The sequence below is a fragment of the Lontra canadensis genome, unplaced genomic scaffold (assembly GCF_010015895.1).
Source record: "Lontra canadensis isolate GAN:19392208 unplaced genomic scaffold, GSC_riverotter_1.0 scaffold12, whole genome shotgun sequence".
NCBI classification, from domain to species: Eukaryota; Metazoa; Chordata; class Mammalia; order Carnivora; family Mustelidae; genus Lontra; species Lontra canadensis.
In genome coordinates, this window is record NW_022631006.1 from 26,208,483 (window position 1) to 26,235,628 (window position 27,146).

Sequence of the window (27,146 nt, forward strand, 5' to 3'; positions counted from 1 at the left end):
TTGGCCCTTCTTAATCTTTGCTTTCTCCAAGTCTCTTTCCCCACTGTTTTGTTCTTGCCATTCGTGTTAGTGATGTGGCTTGGATATCAGGTGATCCTTGGTCTTCCTTCATTTTTAAATCAAGTCAGTAAAAGTTGACCAGAAACCCTGAGTGTGTGGCCATGGCTTGCCATCTGTTAAGCCTCACTTTTGGCTAACCTGGCAAGGACTAGGCATTTCACTGGAGATACCTGGACAGAAGTATATTTTATCTTGGGTAGTTTGGCTTCCCTAAAGAGGAATCCTTAAATGTGAGGGAGGAGGAGATTTAACATCCTAGCTAGTGTATGAGGCATAGAGGCAGAGGGAAAGGAGCTTGGGTTTTACTTACAAGGACATAAAATTTTAATGATTCTCTATTTTTTGCAGTACTTCTCACTTCCTTGTTTGACAGTCATTGGTATTGCAAAACCAGAACTTTTATGGTTGGTCATTCCACGGATGTAACTCCTAATCTTCTGTAGGGTAGAGGAAAAGGAGTCATCTAGCCATGCAGGGTACAGGAAAGGATGCCAGGAGATAAAATTTCCTTAATAGCTTTTAGTCATTTCTGTTTTCAACTTCATCTTCTGCTGCTACCTTTTTAAGTAACTTACCTCCAATTCCAGAGACTTCCTGTGAAACATGCAGCAGGGATCGCCTTATTTCTTGAGAACTTCTCCTCCATTTTCTTACTTTCATAAAGACTTGGGTGTTAGCTTTCTCTTCACTGAAAGCATCTATCTGCTTTCCTTTTTCCAAATTGCCCATTTCTCTTCTTTGCTATCAACTTTCCACCTGCTATCCTAGTCTTTGTAGATTTAGGCCTTTTGAAAATCTGATTTTTTTTTTAGTAGAATTACTTATGTTTTAATAGAATTTCTTGGAGAGTGTGGCAAAGATAAAAGTATGTAAGTAGTCAGTAGACCAGCGAAGTCAATTAAAGATTTGTAAGTGCCTTTGAAGAATGAATTTTTCTCTATATCTTAAAAATATTCAAAGGCTTCTATAGTTTCTGACCTCCAATACTCTCCCCCAAACACTGTCTTTCTGTTGCCAGAGAGGACAAAAGTAGTCAAGTGGATATGGGGCTAAATAGAGACTGAGGTCTGGAGTGTAGGTATGCGTGCGCCTGTGCACTGGAGGGATTGTTACCAGGAGAGGGAGAATGAGGGACAGAATTAGGGACACTGATTTCCATGAAGGAATGACTAACTCAAGGAGCTTTTGTATAGGAGAAGCCTGTTGGTGGACCATACATCCAGCTTCCAAACAGAGATCTGAAGGAGAGAAAGTTCGAATTGGTGATGACCTCATTCTTGTCAGCGTGTCCTCTGAAAGATACCTTGTAAGTACCTCCTACGAGGCATCTTTTTGCTTTCAGATTTTTCCTTTAGGAATTCATGGTTGAGGCGAACTGTGCCACAGTCAGTTGGATAGGATAAGAATCCTTTGCACAGTATAGGGGAGAGGTAGGTGGTTCAGTTCTCTCCCCTGCCCCATTATCATGGGGCCTGGAATTTAACTGTTAGTTGTCCTTTCATGTGAAGGTACTATGCCCAGCAACTCTGCTAAAATGCTCCAGGCCCTTCCTGAGAAAACCACTTCTACATTAGCTTCCGCTACTGTGAATTTCCCACATGGTTTAGCTCTTGTTCGGCAAAGAACAAGCCAGAAAGAACAGGATATAGGGAAATAAACTGATATGGAAGAGATGGAGAATTTAAAATGTTTCGGCAAATGGCATGTCACAGGGCTTGAGAGATGCAGGTAAGATCTTTGCATCTTGGGATAGGGTACTGGGCATCACTGACATCAAGCCCTCGGGTGTCCGAATATCAGAGAAGTGTCAAAAGTTTTTAAGCTTCTCAGCACCAATCCTGCGGGCAATTTATTTTGCCTACACCAAATGCCAGAGTCATTTTTGCCATTTGTGAATTCCCTTCTAATGGGATGAGACATTTTATGACTTCCTGTTGAATCAGGGATCCAGCTGAGGGGAAGGAGTCAATAGTCGTCTGCCACCTCTGTGGCTGGAAGCTTCTTCTTCCCTGAATAAAGTGTCCCACTTTGAAGCTGCTTCTAGAATGGGCGGAGCAGTCTCCCACGGGCTGTGTAGAAAGAGCTTGATGACAGGGAGACTCTTTAATTCAATCCTTGAGATTCTAGGTTGAGCTCCTTCTGTCAGGACTGGCCTGGTGATTTAAAGAATGTCTCATTTCTATTTCTGCTGCAGCATCTCTCTGTGTCAAACGGGAACGTACAAGTGGACGCTTCTTTTATGCAGACACTCTGGAATGTACATCCTACGTGCTCAGGAAGTAGCGTTGAAGAAGGTGGGCTTTTTCGTATGCAGTCAGCCCTCAGCTGTCCAGTCTGTCTTGAGCTGTATATATTGACATTTGCTGCTGCTTCCCAGCTCCCGCTTCATGTCTTGCTCGCAGCCAGCATGATTTTAGTTCCCCTGAATCTCATTCCCTGACGTGGGTATGGATTCTTTTCTGTCTTGCTTTCTGATGACAGGGGCGTTCCTGACAATACCTTTTAATCCTTCAGAGCCCACTTTTAGGATACTGTAGGCATGCAGGATCTGGCTATGCATTCTCCCTCTCCCACTGACTTTTCCTTTATATTTACGATTACTAGTTAGAAGTGTATAAGCCTCGGCAACTTCAGTCTTAGAAGAGATTATTTTCCGAGAAGGTGATGCTGGTACTCTTTCTCCCCAAAGCATCTCTCCATACGGGTGGAAGAAAGACTTTATGATAAAAGTGTGTCTGGCCATTTGTTTTTACTTGTATTTATGGAGGGCCATTGAACAGTAATCAGTTTTCTCAGTAGTTTATTTTTCCCGTGGAAGTAAGAGCATCAGAGTTGGTTCAACATACCCTAATTCTTGGAGCCAGGCAAAGTCAATGCACCTTTCAAGTTAGAGAATAAAGATACGGGACTTACCATACTCATGGGTAATGTTGCAACTGAAAAGAGTAATTGAATGCCAGTGACTGCTATAGGTTATTATCTCACATTCTAGCACTTTACAGCAAGGTCAGAATGTTTAAAAAGTTACTCCTACCACAGCTTTAACCAGATTTTTGATCTTGAGCCCAGTAGTTTCAAACTGGAAATGCCCTTCTATGATAAGATGTTTGAAAATAGAGGGGAAAATGAGGGCATCAAGGTGTTGCCTTAGTTTCAGAAGACATCAGAACAAAGCTGAATTGTCAGAAAATGACAGATTTTTTAACTCTGTCAGCAACGTGTGGAAGGCTTTAAAAAGGCAGGTGGTGTTTAGCCCTCTTCTGTTACACCAGAACTAACCCACCACCTTGAGTCTGTTGTTATTCCCTTTCTGTTAGGAATCAAGAAGCTCTGGGTTTTAGTCTTCCCCAGGGAGGTTTGGACTGGATCTTCCCCATGTTAAATTTTTCATTTTCACAGTAGGAATAAAATGATTCCCCAGTCCCAACAGACGACTTGTGGAGATTAATTAAGAAGTGTTTGCAAATCATGCCAAAAAGGTCCTTACCGATGTGTTGAGTGTCCTTGTAATTCAGCCTGGATAGCTCATCTCTTGCGTCATCTGCCCAGGCAGAAAATGCCCTCTCAGCATCCCCTCATGAGAGCCCACTTCAGCCCTGAGAGCATAAGTGAGCCTCATAATGACCCTTTTTCCCCGAATATTGCCCGGCTAGAGTTCAGTTAGGAAGGGCTGTGATACACCAGCACTGGGGCAGTTTTCTCTGCATGATTAGAATATTGATTGGAAGAGCCTGAGGACTGCAAATGATGGATCCAAGTGGGGCATGACCTCGCCATCATGAGATGACAGAGTTTAATCAAGAGAATGATTGGGGAAAGTTTTAATTTTTCTAAATAAATTAGCTGTTAAGAATTCCCCTACAGTATATCATGAATGATTTTAATGCAAAGAAAGGTATACAACTGGAACTGTCAGTACAGTAAGGTAGAGGAAAATTGGGAAATGATTTCTGACTATTTCAGAGAAGTTTAAGAAGAATTTGCCTCACCTGGTTACAAAAAAAAAAAAATGGGACTATCACACTGTCCCTGTACAAGATGTAATGATAAACATCCCTTTTCTCCTCTGGCATGATTTCATTTCATCATTCTTACTGTTAATTCAACACCCAAGATAGTTTGGTAGCCCCTAAAGTGATTTAATTATGTGACTTTTAAAAAAAAAAGTCCTGATGCAGACATGAGTGTATTAAGTCCATATGTCTCCTGAGAATAGACTAGTCTAGAGAATTCTTTTTTATTCAAAGCGATACAAATCCCATTTCTTCGTACAAGGTAAACCTCAGCCTGGAATCCCTCTCCCAGTATGTTCTTTGAATTAAGGCTCAGAATTTATTTGAAGACTAATGGGTCATCATGTCCTTGAAACTCATTGTTTCCCATACATCTCTCAACTCCATGGCTATTGAGATTGCTTATGCTGAAAGTTAAGTGTTTATTGATAGTGGCTTATAGACTATGGGATCCCAGAATGATATTTTGCCTCCCCTTGGTGCTGGACAATGAGCACCCAGGTTTGATCTGTGTCTGTTAAATGCATTCAAAAGTAGCTTCCCCTAAGACAGCTCTTAGTAACACTTTACTGACCTCCTTCCCAGCATCCTTGTTCTTGACCACGACTGCGGTTTAGTTGGGGTTTTGCCACAAAATATAAACATAGAGAATGTAAGAGCTTATCCAGGAATTTCATGCTGGATATATTTTCATCCAAGGCAACTGGAAGATCCTTATCTTCCTCACAGTAGCAATGTCATTTTCCTTTTAATGATAGAGCTGACACTATTTTCACCCTACATTTTGATGTTGGACTTGCTCATCTCTGAAATCCTATCTAACTTTCAATGTTAGAATTGTTTTGACTTAATTGTCTGTTCTTCCTCAGTCCAGAATTCATGGAATCTGACATTTTTCCAAATGCTTCTTTCTTGGTGTTTTCCATAACTGACTCAGACCTGCACAGATTTACCCTTTTTAAACTCAGTGTTGTCATCATTAAATTTCCCATAAGTTCATAGTAGAATATAATTCTCTCACTAGGATACCTACTTGGTGGGCACGTAGTACGTCTCTTCCATGGTCATGATGAGTGTTTGACGATACCATCTACAGACCAGAATGATGCCCAGCACAGGTAAGCTGATACCGTCGTCGTCCTCCTTGCTGTCTCCAGTCTCAGGTGCCTTGGCTAAAGAATTTGTATTTGGGCATGGCCACAGATGAATTCTGTGAACATTGGTCAGTGGTCAGCTATGGGATCTAGTTTGTGAGACAGGAATGACAGTGCATTGGAACTTTCTCATAGGGGTACCTGGATGCACATGCTGTTCTTAGGCAAGTTGTTCCATAATGCTTCCTAGTACCTTCCTTTTCTTTGGTTTCTGCTCTGTGTAAGGAGTTTCTGGTAGCATTTATTGTAGCTGGAAGCACCCATTCGGTGACAGAAATCAAGTGAGTCATTCTGGAGAGTTTGTGTACCTAAGATATTCACCATCAAAGGCAGAAGGGCAGATCTCTCCCCACCTCCCGTGTGTGAAGTCATTTAGGTGGCGTTGGGTGATTTCATTTTGCTTATTACCAACTAGGATTGGAGAAACGGGAGCTGGATTTAGCAGGGATGGTGCCAAGGGCAACATTCTGAAGATATTCCCAAGGGTAGTGCTTTCTGTGGTCCTCTGCTTGGCTACTCCATGGGTGCTTTTCAAAAATTCAAAACCAAGAGATTGAAGATACTAATCCAGACCTTAAACTCACACTGAAGGGTCCCTCAGTAGTCTGTCTCACATCAAAGGAATGGAGTATAAAGAGCTTGGCCCCTGTAACTATAGAAATCTGATAAATATTTTTTAAAAATAAAACTGGATCCGCATTAAGCTGAACTTGTAACAGCAATGGGCATGATCTCCCAGAGGTAATACATTCTTTGTTTTTCTGTAATGCCTATGGGAACCTTGCTAGCTACATTTCTTTTACTTCACTGGATACATGGGATCACGTCCTCACAGCTAAGAGAGCATCTAGGTCAGGCTCCTGCCAAAGGTCATATACTGGCTACTTTCAGATGGCAGCCTAGAAACCATGTGGTTAACTCTCCAGCCATGGCTTGTTCCTTAACTGATGAACTAAAAGGACCTTAGGGAGCCGAGCAGTGCCTTTGAATGTGTTAATGTGTGTCTTAGAAACCATGCATTGGCAGTCTGTATTCCTGTTGTTCTGAGTCTCTTCCTGCTTGTTCTGTCCTCTGAATCTCTCTCCATGGGAACCAGATGTGACCCAGTACACATAAAGCACAGACCCATGGCAAGTGCCTAATTAATTCACTCCCTGACTCCGTGACATTGGTCCAGTAAACTGACAGTTGTCTCTGAGGAAGGGCATTAGGCTGATCTTAGAATTAAGGATTCCATACCCTAAATAATGTCATGTGATCCTAGTCAGTTGTGATTTTTCCTTTCCTTTTTCTTTGAAACAGTAAAATTATGCAAGAGCTCATGTACTGTCTCTTTAATATCTTATTATGCATTAAAGGGAAGAGTTGCAGGTAGATAAAGACCTGAAGTTTTATGAGTTTTGCAGTTAGCTACATCTGAGATGGAACACATTGAACACACTAGTTCTTTCTTCCCATTCCAGTTCTTTGAAGGGCAGGAATTTGGAAAAAATGAAATGATAATCCTGTGCATGACCCTTGACCTGCCCTTCCCCATCCTACACACACACATACCTGTCATTAAATTTAGAACCAAAATAGAAACATCCTGGGCAGAAACTCTGCCTGGAGAAACTTGTCATTTGGTCGCATTCCTGTCAAGTACTTGAACAAGAGCCTGAATAAAAGGAAAGACTGCGCAAGTATTTGAAAGGAGGTGCTAGGGAGAGTGAAACAGATGGACGGGAATTCCCCAAATGGGCACCCTGAAGCAGGCACTGCATGCCATCATTGAAATATGGCAAAAGTGACCTTCCCTTGGAGGGTTCCGCAGGATCTAATTTGTCTCTGGGAGGAAATAAATTCACATATGAAAAGCCTTATTCCTTTCACTTATAAGGAAGCATGAAGGGGTTTAGACTTTGTAAGGCAGCATGAAGGGGTGAGTAAGCAGCTGTTCATTATACTGGACCCTGCATTTCTGTATCAGCTGGTCTCTCAATCCCAGGAGGGTGCTATGGCATTGGCCGTCTTGGTGAGGAGAGTAATAAGCCCCCTCATTGTCTTGTGTCTTCAGATAGATCCTCAGAACTGGCCAGGATGGCCTGGAATACTGAAATCCGGGAGAACTCAAAAGAATAGAAAATCAGGAATGCACTAAAAGAGGCCAGCAGCCCTTCCGGCACGCAAGTGATGCCACAGGGAGGGATCTGACTTTCCAGAGGAAATCATTTCTATTCCTTCTAAAGCCTGAAAGCAAGCCAGGTGGAAAAGGCCAACTGTCCCAGGGTGCAAACCTGAAAGAAGCAATCTAGCAGCCTGAGCTCTGGTCTTTGGCTCTGTCTCTGGCTTGTCAAGCCCCCTGGGGTAAGACTCTTAACGTCTTACAGCCGAGGGTGAGCTGTCAGCCCAGCTTTCAGAGCACCTCAGCTCACCACCCACTCTACTCCTCTCCTTGGGTAATTGTTTTAGAGAACAAGAACAGGTTGTTTCAACCTCTGTAACCTTACAAGATTAAATGGAGCTAGCTGCCCGCATTTCCCGGGTGGGAGGGACAAACCTTCGAGAATTCCTCAGATGTCAGAGGGAGAGAGTTCTCTACTCCTGTGACCTAGGGTGAGCTGTTCTACCCTCTTCACCTGAGAGGCCTTTCCTGTTCTCACTGAGTGGGGAGAAGCAGGAGTGAAAACCTCAGCAAGTCTGCATGCATGACCTGTGAGGTATCATTACTATTCTAGACCCAGCATAGGGACACCTGCTCAGTTAGAGCTCTCGAGCTACACAGGATTTCTTTCTCAACATTTACTGCGTGTTTGCTGATCACATGTATGTTTGAGAAAGGTTTAGAATGTGTTCTATCATCCCACCACCAGGAGGTAGCCACTATGAAGGCAATATTTCATTGTGTTTCTGTGTCATGTGTTTTTCTATGCATGATAGAAACAAAGTTTGGATAAATTCATACCACAAAGTGTTTTGTACATCTGTGAACATCTTTGTGCACGTCAAAAAAATGCATTGACTTCTCACAACCATTCTGGGACTTATGTAACTGAATTAGGCTCATTTTACAGATGACGGAACCAAGTACACAGCTGTGAAGGGACCTGACAAGATCACACAGCTCAGACTCACACTCGAGTCTGCCTGATTCCCAAGCTGGTATTTTCAACCAACTCCTAATTATGGAACTTCTTCAGATAAAAAAAAAGAACTTCACATTTTCTCCTCACCTCTATTGATTACCTGTTGTCTCAAAATCTAGATCAAGATTCTTCTGGGGCTTGAGTGATTCAGTTGTGATATACAAAAATCTTCTGTGGTGGGATTTTAAGTTAGTGAAATTGGTCAAATTAAATGCAGTTAAGTGATCAGTCTTGATCTAAGGTCACAAAATTCTCAAAAAGTATCTGGATTCCATATACCAGGTAATCTGGGACCACTCTTCATGAGCTATACTCTTCAACAAGGTTCATTCGTTTACATAGGTAGGTCTGTCCCTGTTGTATGGAATGAAAAACAGAGTTTACTAATCATTAGGTAAACATCAGGACAACCCAAATCAAGAGCCATTTTACAGAATATCTGATCACAACTCCTCAAAATTGTCAAAGTCATGGAAAACAAAGGAAGTCTAAGAACAGACCAGAGGAGACAAGGGAGACAGGAGAGTGAAATGCATTGTGGTATTCCGGGATTGGATCCTGGAATGGGAAGAAAAATGCTAATGGAAAGTTGCTGAAATCCAAGTAAAGCCTTGAGTTTAGCTAGTCATGACCTAACAATGTTGATTTCTTCGTTTTGACAAGTGTGGCATGTACATCTTACATATAATGCAAGATCCCATGAGGGGACACAGAGTGAAAGTATGCAATTCTTGTACTGCCTTTGCAACTTCTTTGTAAACCTAAAATTATTCCAAAATAAACATTTTATTTAAAAGTATATTAAAAAATTAAAAGATTTTCCTTATGCAAGAACAGTATAGTGATAAAGTTATGAACAGTACAACAGCTGAACATAAAGCTTTGCTTCAGACTTCCTAGAATAATGGAAATGAATTCATACTTTTTTGCCTACATGTTTTAGAAGGACAGATACTGTAACTTTTTGAAAAGTTACAGATACATTTTTGAGAGATGTAAAACTACAAGACGCTTAACCTAAAAGAATCGAGCTTTTGGTATCTGCTCTGATAGTATTTGATGAGGCTGTTTTGATTCCTGATGTGGAAATGGGGACAAGCCTTTTTGTTGTGCACCTGATGGTCCACGAGTGTCCTTGATCCGTATGTGGTGAGCACTTCCCTCCCCTCTAGCACCTTTTTTTCCTCTTAAGAGATTGAGCCTGGAAATTCCTGCTTCTCTTTGACTCATGCTCTCAGTTTTGCTGACTTCGGGAGGATTTGAACAGCCCCTGCAGGGAGCTGTTCCCTCCCCAGTGCTGATCAGTGTCCTGCTCAGTGGAGCTCATCTCCAACTCTGCTCGCAGGAGGATACTCTATGAAGCTGGGGGAGCTGGGACACGAGCCCGATCTCTGTGGAGAGTGGAACCCCTTCGGATAAGGTAATGGTCAGGGTGCTGGTCTTCTCAAGATTAGTTTATTTTCCTATATTGCCCATTCTCTTAAAAATTTCATTTATTCCACGGAAAAAATTCTCTTAAAAATTTCATTTATTCCACATCACCTGGCAAACTCTCAAAAGTTTCTTGGCCCAGAATGAAGTTTTGAAAATTTCCTGGCTTTGATTTTAAACAACAGCAACACACACACACACACACACACACACACACACAGAGAGAGAGAGAGAGAGAGAGAGAGAGAGAATATGAGAGAATTAAAATTTCTAAGACTTCTGTTTTGATTCTGAAGCCAGAGAGGGCTTTGTGGCCCTGCACTCAGCCCCTGGCTCCTGCCCCCCTTCCTCTGGTGGCAGCCAGGCTATAAAAAGCGAACTTGGACATGTCTGCTGAAAGCCATCAAAGTACTTCTCCCATTTGTCTTCTTAAACAGATTCTCTGCAACCCAGCTAGTGTTTCTTTTCTCAGTAATTGTGTTGGCTCCAGTGGAATGTTAGCTTTAAATGAAACTAGTGGTTGTGGCAGAGAAGATTAAACTACCACAAGAGAGGAAGCTGTGCGGGAAACCGTATTTACCGGACTTGTCAGAAACCATACTGTACCTTGTTGGAAGGAACAGGAGGCTGAGACTTGAGCTGTGTGCTTGAGTAAAAACATGTGGTCTCCAAACGTCACGGTACGAAGGGGGATCCAGAAGCTCTGAGCTATTATTTTGCCGAGAGGGATTGCAAGTCAGGCTAGAGCTAAACTAAATGCTTGGGATAACAGAGAAGGGACAGTTGTTTACTTTTCCTTCTCTGCTCTTTCTGCCAGCTCTCTCAGCCTCCCTCTGAATGTATGTTCACAGTTCATGTCTCTCTCATGAGGGTGGGCTCCAAGATAACCCATTATAGATCAGAGGAAAATACTAGAACTTACATACATACACATGTAGGTACATATACGTTTTTTACTGAGAAACTCTTTGGAGGTTACTGGTTTAAAGAATACTGCTTTTAAGGAGTACCCACTTGGTAGCTCGCTTGGAGCATTTATAGTCTCTTTCCAGCCTGTTAAAATGCTTGCTCTGACATACTCCTGTTCTCAGGATATTAAACCTTGCTTAATGGACTTTTTTAAAAATTCAAAATATGTATGTATGTATAGTTCCAGTTATGGTTGTTCTTTTCCCCAGAGGCCTAACCATGAGATCTTATTCTACCTTAAAGATTTTATTCTAACTCAAAAGAGAATGAGTTTCAAGTTATTCAGTGGATAATTTTTCCTCTAGATAACGTCTGTTGAATGCCAACAGTTTGATGTAGCACCACTGAAAGGTTGCCACTCAATGGGAGGTCTCCCTTATCTAAATCACCTTATCTTGCTTCACTTTTTTTCCACAGAATGGATCACCCTCTAATACATACACACACGCATACACACACACGCGTGCACACGCACACTTTATTATCTGCCTCTCCCTGGCGAGTGTAAGTTGCATAAATATTTTTACCATTGCTCTTGAAGATAGCATTCTTTGTGGTAGCAGAATGTTTGAGTTGAGATAGTACGTTAGGGATGGCCTTGCTTTTCCAGAAACAAGTTTCCCTTATAAGGCATTCTTTTTTTGTGTTTTGTTTATTTGTTTTATATCAGGAAACTAAAGTGGAGTGAAGGGAAAATTAGATGCTTGGGACTTGCCATTACATTAAATCTTTGACTTGTCCCAGGATCATCCTCCTTGTTCGTGTTACTTTTTTCCCCCTTTTATTTTTATTGAAGTATAATTAACGCACAGTGTTATATTAGTTTCAGGTATACAATATGATTCAAGACTTCTATACATTTACTCAGTGTTCACTAAGATAAGTGTAACATAATCCCCTTCATTTTACCTATCCTCCCATCCAACTCGCTCTACCAGCCACCAGTTTGTTCTCTATATTTGAGTCTATTTTTCGTCTTTTTTTGTTCAGTTGTTTTCTTAAATTTCACATATGGGGAAAATCATAAGGTATTTGTCTTTCTCTGAGTGACTTATTTCACTTAACATTATATTCTCTGGATCCATCCATGACAAGATCTCATTCTTTTCTGATAGCTAAATAATAGTCTGTTGTGTATATGTATGTGCATGTGCACACACACACACACACACCATATCTTTTTAATCCATTCATCTATGGTTGGAGACTCGGATTGCTTGCATATCTTGGCTCTTATACATAATGCTGCAGTAAACATAGGAGTGCATTTATCTCTTTGAATTAGTGTTGTCATATTCTTTGGGTAGATACCCAGAAGTGGAATTACTGGATCAAGTGGTAATTCTTTTTAATCTTCTGAGGAACCTCCACACTGTTTTCCACAGTGGCTACACCAGTTTGCATTTCCACCCACAGAGCACGAAGGTGCTTCCTTGTTGGTGTTGAGAGACCCCAAGAGAAGTACCACACTGAGTTGTCAGGACACCTGAAATCCTAGAGCAAGCCAGGAGACTATCACTTTGGTCCTTAAGAGGATAAACCGCAGAGGGGTTAGAATTCTGCTAGCATGTGGAAGAAAGCCCAGGACAGACACTGAAATAGACTGAGTTTCCCGGCTGTTTTCTCTGCACAGTTGGAGTGGCAGTAACATCCGATGGGGCCAGGCTTTCCGGCTCCGGCATATCACCACAGGCCACTACCTGGCCCTGACAGAGGACCAAGGCCTTCTACTGCAGGACCGGGCGAAGTCAGACACCAAGTCCACGGCCTTCTCTTTCCGGGCTTCCAAGGTAAGGTGTGAGGAAGTGAAATTTGACCTCATTTCAGAAGTGAAATCTCTGAACCCTCCAGGCAGAACTGTGACGCGTGGACTGGAGCAAGATGGGATTGGAAACTAGATTTATGACAAACACTTTATTCTTCTATCTTTTGAATTGAGTTTATAGGGAAATGTAGACCTTGGAGGAGAGCTTAAATCTTAAGAGAGACTTCAAAGAAGAGTGGAAGGCCCCAGAAAGTACAAGGATCACAGAAATTGGTTGTGTAGAGATTAATGAAAGATGATGCTGTTGCTTAATATATTCTGCATAGCTTTTAATACCTTAAAGCCTATGCTTCAGTCCTATAAAACAATGATAACATAGAGGCATGAGTTTCAGTGCTACATGGCTTTAAATCAAGCAAGCAATTTCTTTCAGAAAGATGCAGAGAAGGCATCATTCTGAACATGTCATCCTCTAGTGATTTGTATTACACAAAGTCACCAATACCTTCCTCTCCACTCCCTATTGGTCTCTTCCTTCCATTTCCCTTAGCTCTCACCCATCCATCTCCAGCCGTCATTCAGAGCAGACCGTGAGCTAGTTAGGTTAATCATAAACAAGTAGCTTTACCTTTTGATGTGTATAGAGACAACGGTTTCTTAAAGTCTCCTACCTTTAACATCCAGTCAGGCTTTAACTCTGCATCACTCCAAGCCGGATCTAGTTGGATGGTCCGCATTGCATGCTGAGCTGACTTCTGACAGAGTCGGATGCTCTGTCACTTTATGATTGTTCTGGAAAGATCACCCAAGCGTAGGAAAGTCTGTGCACAGATGCAGGCCTAGTTATCGGGGAGTCTCTGTCTCCTAACAGGACAGTTTGACATCTGCTTTGGGGGCTTCATCTCTAGTTTCATTCTTCTTTGCTCTTTTCCAGAAATAGATCTTTCTTTGTGTTCTCAACATGATTTCAGGCAAGGGTTATTGATGATTCCATTCATGTGGGCCTCAGTGTGGAGCTGACGGCTGAGTTTTCTGTGGGGCAGCTCTGCTTCCTAACCAATCAGAGGAGGACAGTCTTCCAGTATTGCCCTTTTTTGAAGCAGGGCCCTCAGACTCCTTTCTTTTCCTTCTTTTTATGGTCCCAGAGTGTTTCCTGGTAGAGAATCTCTGGCATATAAGTCCTCCCCTCCGGATGGCAACATATCAGAGTTACGCTATTTCCACACCTATATTTCAGACATTAAAATATATGAACTTCCTACCATAAATTCTTTTCAAACATAGCCTCCCATCTGCTTCTCTTTAAAAGGTTTACTGACTCCTTGACTTCATTCTGGTTTTTTGAGCGCATCTCCTTTATGTTCCCTTCACTTTTGTTTTTTAAGATTCCCAGAAAAAAGAAAGATTTTAAAATACAAACATGTATCTGTGTAGTAAAACATTTTGGCCTCCACGAAGTGGTTTACTGCAGTGTTATGTGGGGAAAAAATCAGTGAAACAAAGTAACAAAAAAGTCTGAAGAACAGAGACGAGCGAGATCACATTCTTCCCTAAAAGACAACTGGACATAGGATGCTGGGGGTGACAGCAAGTGTGGGAGGGTAAAAAGAGATGAGGAAAAAGAAAAGAAAAGAAAAGAAATGATTCCTTATGGCTAATGACCAAGTAAATGCCTTTCTAAGAATGCCGGCTTGGCTTTTTCTTTCTTTGAGTGCTCCCCACAGCCCACTCTGGATCTGCTGCCCTGGGATGGATCCTTGACCTTGCAGTCTTTCCTAGTTCAAAAAGGGGCTTCTCTGATTACAGCAGGCACTCAGGTGGCCTACCACGCAGCTGGCAGGATCCTGTTCCAAAGGGACTCTTCCATTCCATTCTTTTCTTGGCTCAGCCTTATGGAGGATGGCTTAGTGCTCATGGTCTCTGGGGAAAGCCAGAAAAACTCAGAGCACCATGGAGAGTACTTCCACTTGGCACCGCTTCTGGCCTGTGAGCACACTTACCCTCCAAAGGCCCATTGCTTATCTCCCCAAGTCCCTTCATCTCCGTGCACATGGAGGCAAGCAGCCGATGGCTGAAAGTCATCGAGGTACCATGGGGACAGCCAACATAGCAGAGCTGGATGTAAAAGTCACCCATGAGGCACATTGTCCTCTGCACTTGGCAATGATGTTACATTTCACTAGAATCATTATGTTAGAGGTTTGACATAACTCGCAGGGCCGCAGTATTCGGCCCAGCTATGTTCATTTTAGTGTGGAAGGAACTGATATTAAAATGACCTAGGCTCCATGGCAGGCCAAAGACGGCTGTGTTTCCCGCAGGAAATTGGGGCTTCCTTAGGACATTGTGTGGGCAGAGCATCTGGCATCTTAGAACGTGAAGCTACACTGAACGCAAGAATGTATGGATAACCCATTGCTCTGCCACACACAGCCCAAAGAGCTCTTGGGAGAAGAATGCTAGAAATTCCTTGAGAGCTCTGGGACTCCAGATTCCTCCCTAGTAAATGTATGTTTACCTTGCTAGGGGCAGGCTCTCCTCCGTAAATGCACACTCCAGTGTGCCTGCCCTCACCGGGGAGTAGTGACCTAGGTTCCCCAGCAGAAGGAGACTCTTGGCTCTGCTTTTCCACAGCAGGAGGGCGTTGAGTCATCTGGCCAGCTCTTGTCTGTTGCAGGTGTTATGGGATGGAGCAGATGGCAGAGAGTAGTCAGTGGTACCATTTCAGGATCCAGGTGGCAGTGCAGGGGTTGGGGGAACTCAGTGGGGAGGCTGAGAGGTGGAGATAGTGTGTCTTTTGTGCCTTTGTGATTGGCGATGGTGGAGGGGATGGTATTCATCTTATTCTCTCTATATGATGGAGGGACACTCTTAGGGCTCATATATTCAGGACAGCACTGGGTTAGCTGGGATGTGGGTCATCTGGCACTAATGGGCTTCCCACGCCGTGTTCCTGTCTGGCTGCATCAGTCTGTGACAGGCTGCCCTTACGAGGAAGCAGCAGGTACCCTGTGTGAATCTTGTACACATGGATTGGACAGGGGTGTGACTAAGCCTTCATGAAAGGGGGTCAGAACTCACCCCTGTGGCAGTTGTGGGCCTGGGCTGACTCAGATGGAATCAAACCAAGGTCTTTGAGCAAGTACGAGAAGCATGTGGAATAATGAGCAGGGAGTGATCTGGGTCAGTTTTTATTTCTTTCCTTCAGCAGGGTCATCCAAAACAAGCTGGAGGTCTGGGATGCCTTGTTGCCTCTGAACTACAGCATCACGCCTTATTCCTTTAATCTGTAAGTGGTATTCGATAGAGTGTCGTGGCTTCCCAGTCACCTAGATCTGGCCTTGACTCCCATCTGCTCTCTGTGAGACCTTGAACGCAGCTCTTAATCTGGTCACCCCTCATTTGAAATCTGTCATAAAAGGTTAAATCCAACCTCAGCCTGCCCTTCCATCCTCTCTGTGTCACTTGCTCACGGTTGCCTTGAGCTCCGGCTTACTAAATATTTATCAGCCCTTGAACATATTCTTTTTTCTCATTGCTAAACCTGTGCCTAGAATGCCTTTTACCCCTCCTACACACCTCCACTCACGAACTCCTGCTCATCCTTCCCGACTAGTGTCTGATGCCCTTTACAGGAGGAGGGCTCTTGCATGGGCCTCCAGCAGGGCCCTGTCCATGCTTCTGTAACAGCCATCACTCACTGGACCTGGAGACCCTAGATGACAAGGACCACACATGCCCTCCTTTTGGTACCCTGGCACCTGGTATAATGTGTGGAGGGCGATAAGTGTGGAAGTAGGAATGTGATCATACATTAAAATAGCCTCAAATCCATTTAATTTTAACCCCCATCATCTTCATAGAAGTATCCTATCATCCTGTGTAATCATTTTGGATCCTAATACTTAGCTGCCTATCAGCATTCAAGGAGAAAGATTCATTATTTTGAACATCAAAGTTAGATTTCTATGAACTTGATTTTGAATCATTTTCCCATTGTCTTGACATTGCAAGGCCATTCTCCGAGGATTGTCAGATAATGTGATTTAGTATTGCTATGCCAGAGTAAATATTATCTGTTTAGATGTCATGTCTCCCTATCAGCTCCCAGTCTTGAATTCCTTTCAGGGAAGAGTGAATTAGTGATGTTAAATCAAGGCCTATCTCATGTAGCCATTTATTTTTTAGCTATTTCTCATGACTATACCATAAGTCTTGAACGGTCCAGATAGAATCTCAAGGTTTGCTTATTTTATTGCAGTAGGATGTAGAGCTATCATTGTTTGCAATGAGAGGAAATTTTTCCTCAGTGTGTAAAAACATTACGTTCAGTTGAGTCAACAATTATCAAATATCTAGTATGTGCTAAACACTTGGTCAAAACCGACTTCCCTGCCTTTTAAAAGCTGTGCACTACTCTCTCTGCTGTGCATGGAAAGCATCTCTGTAGACTGGCCTCACGTGCCCTTTAACCTTAGCAGCTCCTGGCAGCCAGAATCAAGATGGCAGCTGGGCTCATGGGTCATCCCTTAGGAAAACATGGGCTCTGTTTGTGCCAGCCCCCTAGCCTGCTCCACTTCCTCACAGAGTTCTCAGCTACAGAAAAGTACAGAGGAAAGAGGGGAAAAGGAGAGGACAAAATATCTACCATGAGATTCAAGCGTTTAGAGACAACAGTTTTTATTTCATTTCAAATAAAATTTATTCTTTATTGTTTCATCTTCCAAATTTTTATTTAAATTCTAGTTAATTAACATACAGTGTAATATTGGGTTCAGGAGTAGACTTTAGTAATTTGTCACTTATAAATAACACCCAGTGCTCATCACAAGTATCTCCTTCACATCCATCAGCCATCTAGCCCATTCCCCACACACCTCCCTCCATCAGCCCTCAGTTTGTTCTCTAGTGTTAAGAGCCTCTAAGGCTTGCCTGCCCCCCCCGCTCTCTTTTTTTTTCCTGCCCTTCCCACACATTCATCTGTTTTGTTTCCTAAATGCCACATGTGAGTGAAATCATATGAAATCATTGTCTTTCTCTGACTGACTTATTTCACTTAGCATGATGTCCTCTGACTCCATCTATATCACTGCAGATGGCAAGATTTCATTCTTTTTGGTGGCCGAAGAATATCCCATAATATGTCCATTTGTTGATGGACACTTGGGCTCTTTCTATAGTTTGGCTACTGTAGACATTGCTGCTATGAACATCGGAGTGCATGTGCCCCTTCAAATCTGTATGTTTGTATCCTTTGGGTAAATACCTACTAGTGCAATTGCCAGGTCATAGGGTAGCTCTATTTTTAACTTTCTGAGGAACCTCCATACTATCCTCCAGGGTGGTTGTACCAGCTTGCATTCCCCCAACAATGCAAGAGGATTCCCCTTTCTCTGCATCTTCACCAACACCTGTTGTTTCCTGTGTTGTTAATTTTAGCCATTCTGCATTCTAGAATGTTGTTAATTTTAGCCATTCTACATTCTACAGTCTACACAGTATTTTTAAAATTTAAAGCAATGATTCTCAAGTCATTATTGTTCAAAGTGGACTAAATAGAGAAGAAGACAAGGAAAACCGAGGGCTTTGAAGTAGAGGAAACCTGAGTGAGAATCCTGGCTCCCCATTTGCTGGTCAGCCTTAATGTCTCCCTCTTTTTTTTTTTTTCTTTTTCAAAAAATGGGGGTGAAGAAGTATGTCTTGAAGGGTGGTTGTGAGGATTCAGTGAGACAGGAAGATGACCTGGGAGTGTGTCTCCTTATCCATGAAATGGCTGTAGCGCTGTCTACCTCACGCTGATGGTGTAGGAAATAAAGGAGAAAGATGGAGAGAAGAGCCCACTGAAGAAGTGCACCTTCCTTCATGTAGATGAGTCTGGTCCCCCAACACACAGTAAACAGCAAGGGGTTTTCCTTGGCCTCCCATCCAGCCAGGATCCTAGCAATGTCTTGCAGTGTGTGACTTCTTTAAGGCCATTCTAAGACCTCCATTCTAGATTAGAAATTTGGGAAAGGACTATATTTGTGGGGAAGTGAACCTAAAGGCTGTTTCTCAAGGTTTCTCCAGAGACATGAAGGTTTCTCTAGGAAGGGACAGGCTAACCAGGCCTTTCTTGATGGCCTACCCCAGCATCCATGAATGGTTCTCATCTTCCCTGAACATTTACCCCTCAAACATTTTTGGGTGCTTTCAGTCTGTTGGAAAGGTACTTTGCTGTCCTCTGTGGACACAGGCAGTTTCAATGTGTCAAGTAAGAAATTTTACTCTTATTAATAAACATGAATTAGGAGCTTCTCCATTCCAGATATGCTAGGTACTGATGTCATAGCTTAAAAATCACCTGTCTCTGGCCTTGTTTCTTTTCAATCTGTAATTCACACTGCTGCTGGAACAATTATTCTAAGACACAGCCCTGTGTTAGCCCTCTACTTAAAATTCTCTGTGGTTTTCCATTGCCAACACTAGCTTTTCCCAAGAGGTATTCCAAACAATAATTTTATGAATTTTTTAAAGCAGTTTGGCTGCACTTGCTGCATTATGCAGAGTTCAGCAGGTTTTATTTTCTTTTGTTATTTTGTTTTTTATTATAGGACTCCTAACAATCCAGCAATTTAAGCCCTAATGTTCCCTTTGACTCCTGGAAGAAGATAAAGAACTTGTCCAAAGTCCTCTTTGCCCAGACAAAGTCTGTTAACATTGTGAGTTGGAGAAACTTGTACAAAGTTTAGAGTCCTTGTCGTTCAGGACCCTTCCTGGACATCAACCACTCTCCTTGCCACACAACACCTGTCTTACCAAAACCAAGTCACCTTCCTTCTTTCCTTTCTCACTTCACCCCTAGCCAAGCTCATATCAGGTGTCTGTCTTGTATAAAATCATCCCCAACTTTCAAGCACAATAATGTCTTCTCTCTCCCAAACTCCAGTTGCCCCTTGAATATAGATCATGTCACCTTGCTGTCATTATTGGTTTGTACGTATGACCCTAAAGTTTCTATGAGCCCAAACTATTTTTTCATAAAATAACTGCATATAGTTTCAAACTTTTGGCCTTTTCTTCTTTGTAATAGCCTTAAAACAACTGAAACATTAATACAATTAATCCTTAACTGCACTAATGAAAACCATTCAGAAACTTATGTTCAAATGACAAATGGGCTTTGGAATTCTACTTGATTTTGGATTCTGTTCCATTACTTAGCTACAGGACTTTGAGCAAATTACTAATTTGAGCAAATTACAAATGACTAATTCTGCAAACCTCAGTTTTGTTACCTATAGAGTAAGACAACTGAAGACAGAAGGACCATTAAAAGGTTGAGAGAAAATATTCTTAAACTATCATGCATAATACATAGCACTTTGTAGGTCTCTGGTAAATTCACTGATGGTATTGCTATTGTAGAGTATTAAGCAAAATACTTTGCTCATTAGTAGGCACTAGACAAACCCTAGTTGCAGTTCCCTTCCTTGTCCTCCCAGAAATCTTAAATCACTCTGGAGAGCAGCAACTTAATTGTCTAAACCAGATATTTATTTGATGCTTGTGATATGGTCATGACCATTTCATAAATTCTCTGTGGAGACAGGAGACGATGATTACCCTTCAATAGAATCCTCTTCCCCCTTAGAATCCGCTAATCATCTAACATAGGGAAGGTCAATGGAGATTAAAAAAAAATAATAATAATTGATGTCCACAGAACAAAAAACAAAAGCAGATTATTTACAACCTATTTTAAGCGAAGACAAGCAAATCCAAGTTTTGTCCTTGGCGAGTTTTCAATCTGGTAGGGGACAGGAACCATGCCAGCAAGGGATTCCTATCCCAGACGATGGTAAAGAGCTTGAGAGAGAAGAAAAGTGCCACAGGATCAGGGGAAATGCAAAGGTGGATCTGGAAAAGGCTTGCTGGATGACATGTAAAGATGCAAAGATGAAATAGGGGATTTCCATGCAGAAAGTGTAGTGTGGGTAAAGGCCCAGAGGAAGGGAACCTTGATATATCAAAGAAACATAGTCCAATTTGGTTAAAGCATATTGTATATATGAACTTCAGAAATGAAAATTGTATCTTCTAGGAATTGGGGAGTTAATGGAAGGGAGTAATTGGGTTAGCCCTACCATTTAGAAAGAATCCATTTCTAGCAATAGAGTAAGTGCTTATGGGGTCATATTTGAGTGAACACAGAGGGGAGCATTAGTGCTCAGAAGTCAAGGTCGCCAACCTGCCATCAGCCAAATCTGGCTTCTCTATCATGGACCACTCTCGTTTCCTTAGTGTATCTGTGGTGGTGTTTAGGTTCGGATTGAGTAGGCTTTAGTATTGGTTTGTCTCCATGTCTTAGTTTCTTTTGCTGTTGCTCCTATTCTTTGAAATTAGAAGTGGCCACTGCAGTGACCATCAGAGAGTTTTGGGAGTATATACTGTTTTGTAAAAGCAAAGACACTGAGAGATACCCCATTCTATAAACAGTCATGATCAATTGATTTCAGGCTCAAGAAAAATACATCCTAGCATTTTTCTTCTTCTGGCCAAGTCATATTTAAATAAACAAAATTGGGAAAATAAATGGAGTGTAGTCATTGATAGTTTGGGAGCATGCACTATTTTAACTGTGCGTGCTTGGCAATCAGTGTAATTATTCATATTTAACAGTTGCAGTATGTATCTTTTGCTGCATTGTCTGTGGTTTAGAGAACAGGCTGGAGAGAAGAACTTTGGCATATTTTAAATCCTATTACTGGCCTAAGTATCTTCAGGACTACGGGTATTTCTGGAATGAAAATCAAGTATCCATCGTCCTGTGAAATCAATGCAGTCTTGACCACCCACCTACAAAGAAGTCCTAGTAGATAAAATTCTATTTTCCATTGCCTTTTGTAATAAAACCAAAGATAAGTTCTTTTAGAAATATTCATTTTGAGAAATGTCATATTTAAAAATCCAGCCAATGTTTCAACATACATTTAAAATAAGAATTTTCTTGTGAAGTATTAACATTGCCCAAGAGGATCCTATAAATGTACACAAAACAATTAATTTTGCTGTTTTGAAGGTTTGAAGGAAATCAGAAATGAAATGAAAAAAAAAGTATTTGAAAGAAAAAAATAGCTTAGCCAAATATATATGTTTATTAAGTAATTGAAAGGCACCTGATTCTCTGTATCAGGAATCCAAAATTAATTGAAGTCTGGCCCGTGCGCTTGATTATCTTTTTTAGTCTGGCACAGGGAAAGAGTCCTATAAACAAGCCCATTTACACTATGATGTGCTAAGTGCTCAATGAAGGAATGAGAGTGTGCTGGGGAAGTCCAGCGGGAGAGACTACTCGGCCCTCACAGGGAAGGCAGCATCCGAACAGGGTGTTGAAGGGTGAGTAGGAGTTCAGAGCAGGGGAAAGAACAGTCTCTGGAGCTGGACTTCCTGGTTGAAGTCTTAGCTCTTTGATGACTTCTTGAAGGGACCTCGGGCAAATTGCTCATCCCTCCGTGTCTTCATTTTCTTCTCTGAAAAACTGGGGTTGTATTTGCGGTTGCACCCAAAGCTGTTATATGAAGAGTCAACCCATGTAAGAAACTTAGAACACTGCCTCACGTGCTCGCTTCGGCAGCACATATACTAAAATTAGAATGATACAAGAAGCTTAGCATGGCCCCTGCTCAAGGATGACACGCAAATTCATGAAGCGTTCGATATTTTTGTAGGAAAAGAAAAAATGAAAGAAGGTGGGATTGGGAGGGAGACAAACCATAAAAGACTCAATTTCAAAAAACAGACTGAGGGTTGCTGGGGGGAGGGGGCACGGGAGGGGGGGGTGGGGTTATGGACATTGGGGAGGGTATGTGCTATGATGAGTGCTGTGAAATGTGTAAACCTGGCGATTCCCAGACCTGTACCCCTGGGGATAAAAATACATTATATGTTTATTAAAAAAAATAAATTAATTAAAAAAAGAAAAAGAACACTGCCTCGCACACAGTAAGAGTTCAGGAGGTGTGCTGCTGCTGTTGCATCATCAGGAGGGAGAGTCACATGGTCACAAGCAGAGGGAACAGAATGCTGCATTTTTTTATGCTGTAAAAAATCGAAAATGCTGTCCAGCTAATGGCTTTTACAAGTGAGAAATTTAATGCAAGATGTAGAGAAGGAATGGAAGAAGAGTCAAACCTTTCGAGGCCCTGATTGATGAGAAAAGGACAGAGTTACCATGCGCCCTGGGTCGACCTTCCAGCTCACTCCATCCCAGGTACATCAGTGGGTCCCCAAACGGACACTCCAGATGCGCAACCCCTCCTTTTTCCATCCTGGAGAAAAGCTGTAGTGAAACAGTAGCAACTGAAGAATGAAAGCCATTGGCTGCAACACACAGGCGAGGAGGCCATGAGAGACAGGGACTCCAATGACCGCATTTTGCTTCCCGCACTATGGCCCCTACCTGATCCACCGGTCTGCTCTCTCTGCTGATTTCTATTAAAGACATTTCTGTGTTGTTAACAGATACACTTAATGCCTCCAGTCAGGGAGTTTCTATCAGATAACCGTTAAAATTACAGAAGATACAACTTGCTGAAAATAAGTTAATTGGCCACTAAAGTGTTGATGATTATTAAGGGGGCTGAGTCAGGATGAGAAAACTAGAAAAGGTAACGGAGAACTATATACGATCAGAACCAAAAAGAGACCCTACCAGCTGCCTCCTTCCCCCATAGATTTAAGTAATTATTAAAGTGGCTGAAACTTGGAATCCATTGATTTTACAGTTAATGGCAGATAAGGGAAGCAAGTCTTTCTGAAATCCTGGCTTGGACAGGCACATCATGAAGATTTGGGTAATGGGTTCTGGGGCTTACAAATTCTGCACAGGTGATTTGTTCTCTATATTGCATTTCTATTTAATCAGATGTGCCCATGTTTGTTTCATTTTCTGTGAAATAGGAAATCAAGGAGAAATTGGATTCTAGTCACAAGCGAGATATAGAAGGCATGGGCGTTCCAGAAATCAAGTATGGAGATTCCGTCTGCTTTGTGCAGCATATAGCCAGTGGTCTGTGGGTGACCTACAAAGCACAAGATACCAAGACCTCCCGCCTTGGACCTCTGAAAAGAAAGGTGGGGTCAGAGAGGCTGTCTGGAATTGTTTTACCCCGAAATAGGAGCAGCTAGGCAAGAAAGTGATTATGAGAATAAGGCGAACATGATGTATGTTTACTTCTTACTATTTTTGCTATTCTGAAGAGTTATCTTGTGACAGGTTTTACTCTTTCATTTGGTTATTTTGACCCCATTTTAAGTGCAAAAGAAAAGAAAAAAGAAAAAGTTAAATACTGAGGCAAATCTGAGGAGGGGATAGAATTTGTTCAGTGCACTCGAAAACCTGAAATAATAACTCTTAGTGGTATGCTGTTTGGGGATTATTCACACCATTGCTCTCTTCCTTTAAGTGGGTAATTGAGTTACTGTGTGGTTTTCATAATATAGAGACTAAATAGAATTGCTACAAAGAAAATGCAGATTGCATGATAACAAGCCCACAGGAACCAAAGTGCCGAAAGATGAGATATTGTGTGTTGATGCTACATCCACCGAATGACATGATTTGAGTGGTCCATCCCAGCCAGCTGCAGTGGAAAACTGGCTTGGAGACACACCACATCTTTTTGCCAGAAAGCTCCTGTAATAGTGTTTCTTTTGATAAGACCAGAAAATAGATGCCAGGGGCATGATTTCCCTTGGAAAAACCCTTACAAGACACCGGTTTGGGTAGTCAAGGAACCCTAGAAGAGGGTTCTGGAAGCCATTGTACCCTGTAGCTTGGGTTTAGCAGCCTAATATGGAGGTGATAGAAAGTTCAGAATGCTGATTGTTGTAAGAAAGGAGCATGGGAGCAAACCATAAGGCGATAGCTTGCTTTTGTGTAAGTAAAACATACCCAGGAAAGTATCCAGAAATGGGAAACTGAAATCATGAAGAGGAGAGGGAAAATAAAATAAATAACAACTATGCTGACTAAATTAGAGCCCATTCCCTTCCTCTACAAACAGTTATCAAAGCTGGATAAAATACAAAAACAAAAAGAAAGAAGGAAAAACCAAAACCACGTGATGGCTTCAACAACCAGGGTATGCCTCTAGGACAGAAGTACTAAAGACCCCAGACAGAAGGCGAGTGCACTAAATGAGCACACCTTGGTCTCTACCTGCCGCTCAGCATATTGGCAGAGTTGCAGCACCAAGGAATGGGGTCTTGTGATAGCTTCACTGGGCTGGAGAGACAGGTGAGAGGTAAGGTTGGCCAGGGTTTCTGGGACTTATGGGGCCACGGTTCTAGAGTGGAGGGAACTGTAGAAACATGAACCTGAAATTCTATATGCAGTTTCCCCTTAAGCTGACCGGGGGTGGGCTTTGAAGCCAGGATAGTAAACAGAAAGCACACAGCGCTTCTCTAATGGAGAAGAGCAAAGTGGAGATGTCAACAGCATGACAATCCTAGGGATACTAAGATTGGAGTTTAGGGCCCCTCAAGTTCAAACAGCCCTTGAAAATCTAGTAGGCTTTCAGTTAAATCCCAAAAGGGCTCTACCCTAGGACTATGAACTACGTCTGGAAATAAGGACAACTTGAAGATAGGCTGGTAGGATGGATGGATTTTTGGCATCCATCAGAAGAAAATTAAATCCTCTGCAGAGTACAATGGTATCATCTAGAGTCTCCACAATATTCCATACCTACTAAGATAATGATGGCATTTAAAGAGGTGGAATTTGTGGATCTCGGCTCTCCTCTTGGGAGGAGGCACACTAAAATGACCCTGTCGACGAGGAGAAGTCCCACCTCGTGTTGCTGACTTCTGCCTGTCCCTGCCTTTCTCGTCCAGGACTATGGTCTACATATTCCTTTAACTGAAGCCGTGTGCATGTGAATCTGGAAGGTCCTTTCAGAAACTCTCTAAATGATGTCATGATGTTCAGCCCCTCACAGGGCTGCCCTGCTCTATTTTGTGAGGAGGAGGTTAAGTTTCTTTCTAAAAATACAAAGGATGTTCAAATCTGTTTTAAGCATTTTATAAAACAAAACAGGGACCTAGAAAAACCAATGGAAAATAGACACCATGAAAAACCTAATGGTAACGCCCTTTAAAGGAAGCGCTCTCTTTGCCATTCCCGTCCCAGGCTTCTGCGGTCTTCTCTTGAATTATGGGAGTCCTCCAAGAGAAAAAGTGGGCTGCGGTGATCAGTAGGGCCCATAATAACAGTGTCCTAACAACTGCATTCCCCCTACTTCTCATTACTTTCCTGTTTGGCTGGCTGGTTTGAATGTGTTATCTGAACAAGCAAAATGTCAGGATTTTGGTCTTTAGGGGCCCAAATACTGGGACTGGGGCCAGAACGAACCTAATGGCAATGCATTGCCAAATCTCAGTGCACCCTTGTTAAACAGTTGCTGGGCAGTTCTCACTGCCCACAGTGGTTCTGAAACAGTTGGTGAATCCAGTACTAGGGGTATCCTTGGCTAACCCTTGTGCTACAGTATGCAAATGGGGTGCAAGGTCATTGTCAAAACTGAATATAAACTTTGGCAAGCCAGTGTTCTACTTTGTGTGTGAACTCATTATGTTAGGACACAATTTCAGAAGAATAAATAATCAGAGATTTTTACACGGAAAGGAAAAGAAGTTTCTTTGAGCTAAGAACAAGAGAGACTGGAACCCCTTTTCCTAAAGATATTTGCTGAAACCTGGTTTTATGTAATTGACCCCACCCCAGACCCTGGCACCTACAAATCGTCTCTCTTCCCTTAACTCACCTCAGGAGGAACCATGTCAGGAACTTGAACGAGGGTTTAAGTCTGACTTGAACCAGCCTCAAACCACCCTAGATAGTATATGCATACACTTGACCCTTTCAAGGGAAGAAACCCACTGACCTCCATATTCAAAGCTGGTAACCGTGCCCAAAAATTGTACCTTGATGTCACTGGTGATAAATACATATACTTAGCTTTTAGATAAATGATTTGAGATCAGTAATATACAGCCCCTTATAAGAAATATTCACTGAGTACTTCCTAGATTCTGGGAAACATGGTAAGTGATTGATATGTAGATCATTTAATCCTCAAAATGACTCTAGAAGTCCATTTGGTGGTGAATTTGAAGCAAAGAGAAGTTAAGTAACTTGCTTGACGTCACACAGCTAGAATGTAAGAAAGTAGGACTAGAATCCACATCAGCTACTATCAGAGTCTGTGCCTTCAAATGCCCTTCTCAGCCTCCATGAGAAGAGTTGCTTCCCCAGTTGTATGTTCAATAGTAGCTGTCCTTCAGGAGAGGAACCCAAGCCCAGTCCCAGTAGAGCATTTTTCTTTAACTTGCTTTTCTTGCTCAATTTATCTCTGGAGGAAAAGGCTCTGAACAAAGTGACTTTCTTCCATTTCCAAGGGTAAAGTTTTGTGTTCATTTCAAGAGAAAAATCTATTACAAAATATGTTTGCACCTTTTCAAATGGGCCGTCTAAGCCTAAGGAATTTACTGTAACTCATACCACAGTGGCACATAAAATTTTACTTTCATCAAAACACTGTGTCTCAGGAATGATTCATAGGTCAGTAATGGGGAGTGCGGGCAGAAT

The 27,146-nt window shown here is 42.1% G+C and overlaps 1 protein-coding gene and 1 non-coding gene across 2 annotated transcripts in view; both read left to right on the forward strand.

Annotated features, from left to right (window-relative positions):
* RYR3 (ryanodine receptor 3) overlaps positions 1 to 27,146 on the forward strand; it is a 499,651-nt gene that overhangs the window by 220,124 nt on the left and 252,381 nt on the right. Inside the window, exons 6-11 of the mRNA XM_032856920.1 lie at positions 1,254 to 1,366; positions 2,255 to 2,354; positions 5,098 to 5,191; positions 9,698 to 9,772; positions 12,386 to 12,542; positions 23,456 to 23,629. Of these exons, the coding sequence (XP_032712811.1) occupies positions 1,254 to 1,366; positions 2,255 to 2,354; positions 5,098 to 5,191; positions 9,698 to 9,772; positions 12,386 to 12,542; positions 23,456 to 23,629 (713 nt within the window). The remainder of the gene's footprint in view (positions 1 to 1,253; positions 1,367 to 2,254; positions 2,355 to 5,097; positions 5,192 to 9,697; positions 9,773 to 12,385; positions 12,543 to 23,455; positions 23,630 to 27,146) is intronic.
* LOC116867565 lies at positions 22,115 to 22,220 on the forward strand. Its single transcript, XR_004382614.1, has one exon. It is a non-coding gene; the product is annotated as a U6 spliceosomal RNA (small nuclear RNA).